The 10079-nt window shown below is 43.8% G+C and overlaps 1 protein-coding gene across 1 annotated transcript; it reads left to right on the top strand.

Moving 5' to 3' along the window:
* Window positions 1-8791: 8791 nt before the first annotated feature.
* On the top strand, window positions 8792-9190 carry LOC138363554 (ATP-dependent DNA helicase pif1-like). The gene has a single exon (XM_069322907.1). The coding sequence runs from the start codon at window positions 8792-8794 to the stop codon at window positions 9188-9190; it is 399 nt and encodes a 132-aa protein (XP_069179008.1).
* Window positions 9191-10079: the final 889 nt, after the last annotated feature.

The raw sequence follows: 10079 nt of genomic DNA, 5'->3' as shown, positions 1-10079 counted from the left end.
CTCTTACTGCTACGGGAACTGTTTTTATCTATCCTGATAGCTGATTTGATATCAACATTGACTCTGGTCTTTGAATTAATTTAATTAATTATCCAATGAAATAACTTCCCTTTCACTCCTGCCTGCATCTCCAGCTTTTTCACTAGCCTCTTGTGTGGTACTGTATCAAAGGCTTTCTGGCAATCCAAAAATATGCAGTCTGTCCACCTCTCTTTTTTTGCCTGATTTTTTGTTGCCTGGTCGTAGATTTCAATTAATTATGTGAGGCAGGACTTGCCATCCCTGAACTCATGTTGATGCTAGATTACAAAGTTCCTTCGCTCCAGATGTTCCCCCTAGCTTTTTTAGCTCAATCTTCTCCAACAGCTTGCATGGTATGCAAGTTAAGGACACTGGCCTGTAGTTCAATGCCTCCAATCTATCCCCCTTCTTGTATATAACGACTACATTAGCCATCTTCCAAATTACTGGCAGTTCCCCTGTTACCAGTGATTTTTTATACACTATGGAGAGTGGCACAGTGATTCTGCTCCTTCCTTTAGTATCCAAGGGGAGATTTCATCTGGGCCTCATCCCAGAGGATGATGATTATCATCAAAAGGATCATCATCCCTTTGTCACATCCAACTCTAGCAAAAGCTTTCTTACATCCCTACTGGTAATCTCAAACTTTTCTAGTGGTTCCTGGTTATCTATTCCTTCTCTTATCTCTGAAACTTCTCCCCGCTCTAATGTGAAGACCTCCTGGACTTTTTTATTCAGTTCCTCGCACACTTCCTTACCGTTTGTAGTGAGTCTGTGTGCCCCTTCCCTTAATTTCATTACCTGCTCCTTTAATGTAGTTTTTCTCCTAATGTGACTGTGTAGCAATTTAGGCTGAGTCTTTGCTTTACTTGCAATGTTGTTTTTATGTTTCCCTTCTGCCTTTCTTCTCAACCTTACATATTCATTCCTGGCACTCTGGTATCTGTCTCTGCCCTCAAGTGTCCTGTTATTTCTAGTTTCTCCACACCCTTTTACTTTTCTGCCTTGCTAGCATACATCCCTGATTAAACCATGGGTTCTCATCTTCATTTCATTATTTTCCTTTTGGACCAGGACAAATTTGTCTGATGCCTCCTTACACTTTTGTGTGATGAAGTCCTTCATGTCTTGGGCCGTCTTTCCCCTGAGCTCTGATTCCCATGTTATATCTGTTAGGAATTTTCTTATCTCCTTATAGTTTCCCTTTCGGAATGCCAGCCTTTTGTTTTCAGTTCCCCTCATCGAACCCATTAACCCTTCTTCAAATCGATACTCAAACGTCAGTACACTGTTGTCGCTCATTCTTACTGGGGTTTCGAAACCGATTTCCCAAGTTGGAGTCGTTCAGAGAGAAGACTAGGTCAAGTCTCGCTGGTTCATCGTTTCCTCTCATTCTCGTGGGTTCCCTGACATGCTATATTGAGATTATCTTGAGATTATTTCAGGGCTTAGTGCCCCCGCGGCCCAGTCCTCGAGAAGGCTTCCACCCCCAGGAAGTCGCCCGTGACAGCTGAATAACTCCCAGGTTACTGCTTTTTACTGCTAGGTAACAGGTGCATTAGGGTGAAAGAAACTCTGCCAATTTTTTCTCGCTGGCGCCCGGGATCGAACCCGGGACCACAGGTTCAGCCAGCCGCTCAGCCACCGGCTACCGGTGACTGAAGAAGGTGACTGAAGTTTTTTGTCGCCACCTCCAATAGTTTGGCTCTCCATGTATCCTCACCTCCATGGGGTTCCTTGTTCTCCCAGTCTACCCTTCCATGATTGAAGTCCGACATGATGAGCAGATGGGACTTATTTCTCCAGGCAGCAGAGGCTGCCCTCTCAATTATAGTGTTAACTGCCATGTTGTTTTTGTCATTCTCTTGCCTGGGTCTTCTGTCATTTGGTAGAGGATTATATATCACAGCTATTACTATTCTTGGTCCTCCCATTGACATGGGGCCAGCTATGTAGTCTCTGAATCCCTCGCAGCCCGTGATAGCTATCTCCTTGAAACCCCATTCCTTTCTCATTAGTAGGGTCACACCGCCTCCTCCCCTTCCTTCCCTCTCTTTCCTTTTTACAGTGTAGTCCTGGGGAAACACCGCATTCATTATAATTCCTGAGAGTTTTGTTTCTGTGGGTCCAATTACATCTGGGGTCACTTCTTGTGCTCTTTCTCTTAGTTCTTAGTGTGTGTGTGGGTGGGGGTGGGGGGTTGTGCAGAGCTCAACCCCCACAAGCACAACTAGGTGAATACAACGTCGACGGTGGATGAATGTGTAAAACAAATGAAAGAATAACTACAGCAATAAGACACAGCCCAAGTTTAACAGCAATTACAATTTGAAGACTGGCTGTTCGGTTGGTGGTTCTCGAATTCTGCTTCCACTAACCACATGTGGTAGTGGGATTCTAACATCACATAGAGTATGGGCTGTGTTCTTCAGAGAACTTAAGTGTACTTTTTTCCTCAACAGTAATATACATGGGGTATGATACACGTGATAAATAGGACAAATATTTAAACTCTTCAGCTCATCCTCCTATTTTGATAGTACTTATAAGAAGGATGAGGTCAATAGTACACATTTCGACGTACAACGTAATTAGAAAGTTGAGATCAGTACTATTGAATTTGGACAAACCGGAAAACGATTTTTTACTAATGTTGCAAAGACACACTGAAGTACCCTAACCTAACCTTTTTAATACATTCAATCTGAGGCCTAATATAGTACATAGGTGTGCTATACTAGGCCTAGGAATATATAAGTTTGTTGTAGCTTCATTTTTTCGGACGATAAAGTATCAAATTCTACTATATAATTGCTTAGTACGTCAATATTTATTCTATGGTGCACATAGTTACAAGGGTATGATCTAAGCAGGAGGATGGGTTGCATGGTTTTAGCTCACACTGATGAGTATGGGCATAATGTTACTGAAGCAAACATACGAGTCATTAATACTCATACTCCAGTAAAGCAGGAACAAGAAACAAGTAACACTTAGTGGGCCAGCCAAAGGCTTAACGCCCGCACAAGAATATCCCAGCAAAAAAAACTGATGATTAACTTGATGTCTCACACCTGCAGAATGTGCTATAAGATGTGCCTTTAATAGAGCTCACCTGCCTCGATTGCACACCTTCCTTCCTAGGTACAATTTAGTGATAGCCCGCTCACCTCTCCTCCAGTTAGCGACTGCTTGGGTTCCATGTGCAACGTGACCTGTACTGTCAAAACTCTGTACCAATAACAATACACCCAATTCTTGTTACGATTGGTCGCCTTGACCAGAGTGTCCATACAGACCAAAAATCCCTGACACCAGAGAGAGCTACGATCTCATCATTACACCGATTTAATTTCTAAAATTTGTGTACATAATTTATGTCGCAATGTTATCGTAGATGTACTTACGGTTTCACATTTTAGGAACCAACCAAAAAACAAGTTGTATTACTTGATGTTGTAGTTAACAAGGACAACACCAGAGCATAGTGACTTACCTGGTGCTCCAGGCCAGCCTCGCCTCTACACCTTCACACAGGTCGATTGTTTTTGTCTAGTTGGTTTATGGGAATGAGGGCTTGGCCACCAGAGGGGGTGGTCGTCCCGGTTGTTCTCTCCAGTCGTTGGTGTCTCGGACTCCCTTGTGGTTGTACGCGAGCCGTGTTCCCGGCTTGACCTGCATGATGGGGGTGACCTTGCCCCCTATGTTGAGTTCTAGAACAATTGGGCTGGAGTACTCAGGCCTCGCGGACTACCCTGCTGTGTATACCTCCTTGTTTGACGTGCTGAACGTTGACATTGGCGACGTTTATGGTGTCCAGCAGATTAAGAAACGTTGGGCTGTGGACAAGCTCGGTACTGAAAAGGCATATCGGGATGTTCTGCATTGGTTTGACGGACGCTCGTTCTGGTTGCTGGGTGTTGCTGGGACTGTGGTTCTTTCGGACTGCAGCGGTTCTGCTACCTACGGTAGCGTCCATGGCGCCACTCTAGAGTTCCCTGAGGTGCTGTTGCGATAATACTTTGGGCAATTTGGGCGGGCGGTGTCCGTTAGGATGAATACCATCTCCTCTGGTTGCCTAAAGGGCGTTCAGAAAGGCATTCGGACGTTGGAGATGCGGTCATGTTTGACATTCCGTCATCAGCGAAGTTAATGGTATACTCTCCGTGTTTATTATACCCAACAGCCTCAAAACTGCTTCAGTTGGGGGGTGCCAGGGCACCTGGCTGTTGTGTGTGATGCGAGCATGGTGTACCAGGTAAACCTCTTCCGAGATGAAGACTTCCCCCCAGCTTCTGGCTTTGAATGATTCTGAGGCTTCCGTGGATGTGGTGGGGCATGTGGCCCCTCCCCCATCTCCTCCCACAGCAGTTGTAAATGGCTTTCCTGCAGCTCTTGAATCTTCTGGCGTGCCTCCTGATGGTGATGCCATGTGTGTGGTACCGGTCGCTCCTGTGGGCTGTGACGTTGTGCGGCCTCACTTTGTACTTGGGCCGGTACCTCATGTGGTAACTGCCACTACGGATTTGCATGGCTGTGGGTTGCATTCCACGACTTCACTTCCTTGCGACTCCGGTCAGTCGGATATCATCGAAGTGGAGAGCTCAGATGATTTTTGTCCGGACCCGAAGCACCGGATCTTTTCGTCAGGCGATCTTCATCAGGAGTGCCCCATATGGTCAGATGTGGAGGAATATGCAAGTGCCATGTCCTCAGTTGAAGAGGAAGAGGGGGGGGTGGCCTGCGGCTTCTGTGGTGTCTGGGATGGGTCAGGCGTAATAGTGGCAGATGTTCATGCTGTGGAGGCGGCTTTTGATGTTGGGGTCTCCATGCCGGCTCCCGTGTGCCCCCTACTGTGGGATCCCTGGAGTGGGAGGTCGTGCCCACCATTGTGGACGTTGGTGAGGCCCGTGACCTCGTAGTGGTGCTGAAGAAGGATGTTCACTGGGTGGGCTCTGTGTCCGTGTCACCTGTCCTGCGGTCCGTTGTGCAGCCGACTGGGCGACCCCCCTTGTGGATTCGGCCATATGCCGCCGCCTCCTGTGCAATTGTCCCCATATGGTGTCGCCCCCTGTGCTGCTGCCCACTTCCGGGGGAGGGGGGGCGGTCGCCTTGTCGAAGGGCGCCGTGTCGGTAGCTGCCGTGACGTCGGCCCCTGTGTCGGGGGTCAGTGTACCCCCGGTCCCCTGGGACCTGCCACCTGTGTGGGTGCAAAACGTGAGGAGTTTCATCTGTGATATTCCGGACTTATGGAATATCGTCCTACGCCCCCGCCGGGCGATCGCCTTACCCAGTATGACTGGGTGGTATGGGAGGCATATTGTAAAAGGTTTCCTAGGACTTATTTTCCAGATAAATAAGTATTGGCATTGCCTTGGTGTGGTGTATTCCTTTGTGTTGTCCTTTATGTCGTGTGACGATGGTATGTACGTATGTATATAAAAGTTTGTTGGCCCTTCCAGGATTTGTTCTGTTTTTTACCTGCTTATGTACCTGTGGTTATTTGCTTGTTTTGATTGTTGTGGTGTATACTTGCTTGTTATCTTGTCCTTAAGCCTTTCCTGTTTATGTTCGGGCAGTTGCCCTTGTTTTGTGCTTTGGCTGGTGGTTTGTGTGTTTGTAATTGATTGTACTATATTTATGCAGCATGCTTTGGCATTTAAATTAACAAAAAAAAAAGTTTAATAATAGGACAGGAAAGTTACACTTACCTGTTCAATGGGCGCTGGAGGATACGGTAGTAATACAGGAAATCCAGGAACTATGCGTTTTCTGTTTTATGCTGCTCTCAGCGGAGTCATTAATGTACAGTGATCCGCCATACAGAGCACATTACCAGTGGTGTCTGGGCTCTTTAATGCACCAAACATAACATTTGTATATTTTATGAACGAATATTAAAAAAATTACTAAATTGAAGAGAGTGGATCACAAGAGGCAGACTAAGGAGTGGTTTTCGTCGAGGCAGAGAGAGGCAGGCAATACCACACATAAGGTACTAACTATTGCAACCAGTATTTGTACTTGAAGTAGAAGCACAAGTTCGGAGAGGAATGTACTCACCAAAGCGCTCAGGGGACACCACCACCATGTGCTTCACTTCGAGCACCAAGGCTGTCGCCACCACCAGTCCCCGCATCTTCAACAATGGTGCCGACCCCAACACTGGTGCCGACCCCAACACTGGTACCGACCCCAGCACTGGTGCCGACCCCAGCACTGGTACCGACCCTAACACTGGTGCCGACCCCAACACTGGTACCGACCCCACCACTGGTACCGACCCCACCACTGGTGCCGACCCCAACACTGGCACCGACCCCAACATTGGTGCCGTCCCCAACACTGGTGCCGACCCCACCACTGGTGCCGACCCCAACACTGGCACCGACCCCAACATTGGTGCCGTCCCCAACACTGGTGCCGACCCCACCACTGGTGCGGACCCCAACACTGGTACCGACCCCACCACTGGTGCCGACCCCAACACTGGAACCGACCCTAATGCTGTGCTGGCACTCACTATGTCGTAGTGCCACATTTCACAGAGAATGGTTAAGAGATTACATTAAAGATCTTGAAATACTGTTGACAAAGTTTTCTATAAAGATGACAAGTGTAACACAGCAGCAAGTGAGTAACGCAATCTTCATTGCTCAAATAAGAACTTAAAATTAAAGAAATTACGGGACGCCTATTGTCCCAGTTGAAGTATTTCCAATTTATATTCATCCAAACTCATTCACATATATGTCTAACCTACGCTTGAAACAATCAAGTAATCCTAATATATTATTGGTAAAGCCATGCAAAAATATTAGCTATGAACTAGAGCGATAGAAACGTACTGGTGAGGTGAGAGAGGTGGAGCAACAATAACAGCAGGAGTGGGGTAGGCTGTCCTGCACGGGATTCTGTCCTGGGCTTCACCCACCCACACGCCATCCTTAACCTGCACCGGAAGGGAGATGCAACTTGTGAAGAAAGTCATATGATATGCGCGAGCAAAGAAATCACAATACCGTGGGTGAGGGTAATGTGCTGAATGCTGCTTTGTGATCAGATGAGGCTCAGGAATCTTTAGGGATTTAGTAGAATACCAGGTTACATTATTGTTTTAGCATATCATGGCCTAGTGGTTTAAGGTCTGTGCTTGGGAGCACCAAGTGTACTGGTTCGAATCCTCGTCAGGCTGCTATTGATTTTCTCATATGGTTTGGTGTGCTAAGGGCCCATCAATCCTGGGAGGGAGTCTATGAAAGCCCTCACAATAGCTAACTAACCATCGTGCATCTCACTGGCAGCTATTCTAACTCTGCTCCGTTTACCAGTCATCACGACAGATATAATATCCATAATTCACTTACTTAATAACAAATCTGGGAACATTAGTGAAATACCAAATATGGTATATAGAAGTGCCGCTCCTTGCGCGTCATACTATTCCTAATATCCCCTAAAAAGTAACACTTTAGTCATTAGAGTAACACTTTAGGTCATTAAGAAAGCAATGCTGACATAAAAACGTACAGGACAATATAAAATCTAACAATATTATCAAAAATATCTGAAACAATGATTTACAAACAGCTATTCTCCTACCTAGTTGAATTTAACATATTAAGTCTTTGCCAGTTTGGCTTCAGTTCAAAATTAGTACCCTGATGCCGTTATTAATCTGCTTGACATAATCTACACAACTCTTGGCAAAAATGAGTTCCAAATTGGCCTCTTCATTGACCTGAGAGAGAACTTTGATACCTTAAATCCACTGATAAATCTACCTCCTACTATAAATCTACCTCCTTCTGTAAATTTATATCTTACTTAAATGTCATCATTATGGAATTCAAAACCTTGCTGTGAACTATATTCGATCATATCATAATAACAAAGACAAATATGTAGCCTTCAGTGACGAAACTTTTCACATTTAACCATTAACCTAGGGGTGGTACAGGGCAGCATCTTAGGACCTTTCATATATCAGTGATTTACCAGAAATCTCAAACATTCTTTAACCTCTACTGTTTGATAACTACACTACCGTCATCTTTTCAGACCCCAACCCACACACACTAAATAATATTGTAAATAACGAATAAAAAAGTTCACTAATGGATGTCAACCAACAAACTCACACTAAAAATAATAAAAACGACTTACTATATTTTACTTGCAATCAAATTATCAAACAAAATTCACCTTCAGATTGACAATGTCAACATTAGCATAAACAATGAGGGAAAGTTCCTGGGTCTATACTCAGACAAGAGACCAAACTTCAGCACCAACATTCACCACAAAGTGAAAAAAAATCTAAAGAACTATTAATTAATATATTTTAAAAAATCAGATATCATCTTCCCCACTCCGCTCTTCTTACACAATACTATTCCCTATTCTATCCCTATCCTACATACTGTATCTGTGCATGGGGTTCTACCACTACAAATTACCTCAACTCCATCATCACCCAGTAATAACCTGCTATTAGACTAAAAAAAACTGCCATCAGACAATACACAGCCCCTCAGATTAAATCCCTAAACCAGCTAAATATACACTCCACAATGACAACAAATTATCCCTATCAAAATTCGTTGTCGTTTGTTGATGTCAAAGTGAATATCCTTAATGGTTTTAACACTAATGTGTATAGAAAACCAACTTTTAAAGGCTTAGGCTTATATTTTAAATTAATTTTTTTAATTTAATAGCAGCGACATTGTTACCAGATGGAAGTACTGCTACTTCGGCTTTGAAAATGCCATTGCACATGGAAGTCATTGAAACTCCCACGTGCAACATTTCCAAAGCATTCGGCATGGGAAAAGTATTGCAGAAATGTAAACTTATTGTTTGGGATGAATGCACAATGGCCCACAACGAATCCCTCGAGGCTCTTAATAGATCATTGCAAGATTTGCGTGGAAATATCAGACCATTTGGGAACGCATCAGTATTGCTTGCAGGAGATTTCAGGCAAACAGTACCTGTAATTCCTCGATACAAGTCCGTCGACACTGTTAAGGAGACAGATGAAGCAGTTAATTATCCAACAGAATGTTTGAATTCCCTCGATCTGCCATGGATACCATCACACGTACGGCCATTGAAAATCTGCGTGCTAATTATCATTTTGCAAAATATCAATCAGCTATAGCTTTGCAACGCCACGCACCTTGCAGTAAAAAATTAATCAGCAACGTCATAGAAGCAACAATCTTGACAGGCACACGTGAGGAACACAAATGCGAACAAGCCTGAATGGTCTCCAGGACAATATGCTCACGTGTGCATATTGTGTTCCTCACGTGTGCCCCAAAGAATGAGGTGATTTGGTAAAATGCTATGCCCAAGATTACTATCCGAGTGCCGGCGGTGGGGTGGTTCAAATAGCTTCGGCTATCACCTCATTATGTCCGGTCGTGATGGTCAAGTGGATTAAGGCGTCTTGTACATACCAGTTGCGTTGCTCCTGGGAGTATGGGTTCGAGTCACTTCTGGGGTGTGAGTTTTCAGTTATATATATATATATATATATATATATATATATATATATATATATATATATATATATATATATATATATATATATATATATATATATATATATATATATATATATATATATATATATATATATATATGTCGTACCTAATAGCCAGAACGCACTTCTCAGCCTATTATTCAAGGCCCGATTTGCCTAATAAGCCAAGTTTTCATGAATTAATGTTTTTTCGTCTACCTAACCTACCTAACCTAACCTAACCTAGCTTTTTTTGGCTACCTAACCTAACCTTACCTATAAATATAGGTTAGGTTAGGTTAGGTAGGGTTGGTTAGGTTCGGTCATATATCTACGTTAATTTTAACTCCAATAAAAAAAAATTTACCTCATACATAGAGAAAAGGGTTGCTTTATCATTTCATAAGAAAAAAATTATAGTAAATATATTAATTCAGGAAAACTTGGCTTATTAGGCAAATCGGGCCTTGAATAGTAGGCTGAGAAGTGAGTTCTGGCTACTAGGTACGACATATATATATAT

Source organism: Procambarus clarkii, chromosome 11 (genome assembly GCF_040958095.1).
Source record: "Procambarus clarkii isolate CNS0578487 chromosome 11, FALCON_Pclarkii_2.0, whole genome shotgun sequence".
NCBI lineage: Eukaryota > Metazoa > Arthropoda > Malacostraca > Decapoda > Cambaridae > Procambarus > Procambarus clarkii.
Note: the sequence above shows the minus strand (reverse complement) of the source record. Positions and strands in the feature narration are given on the sequence as shown.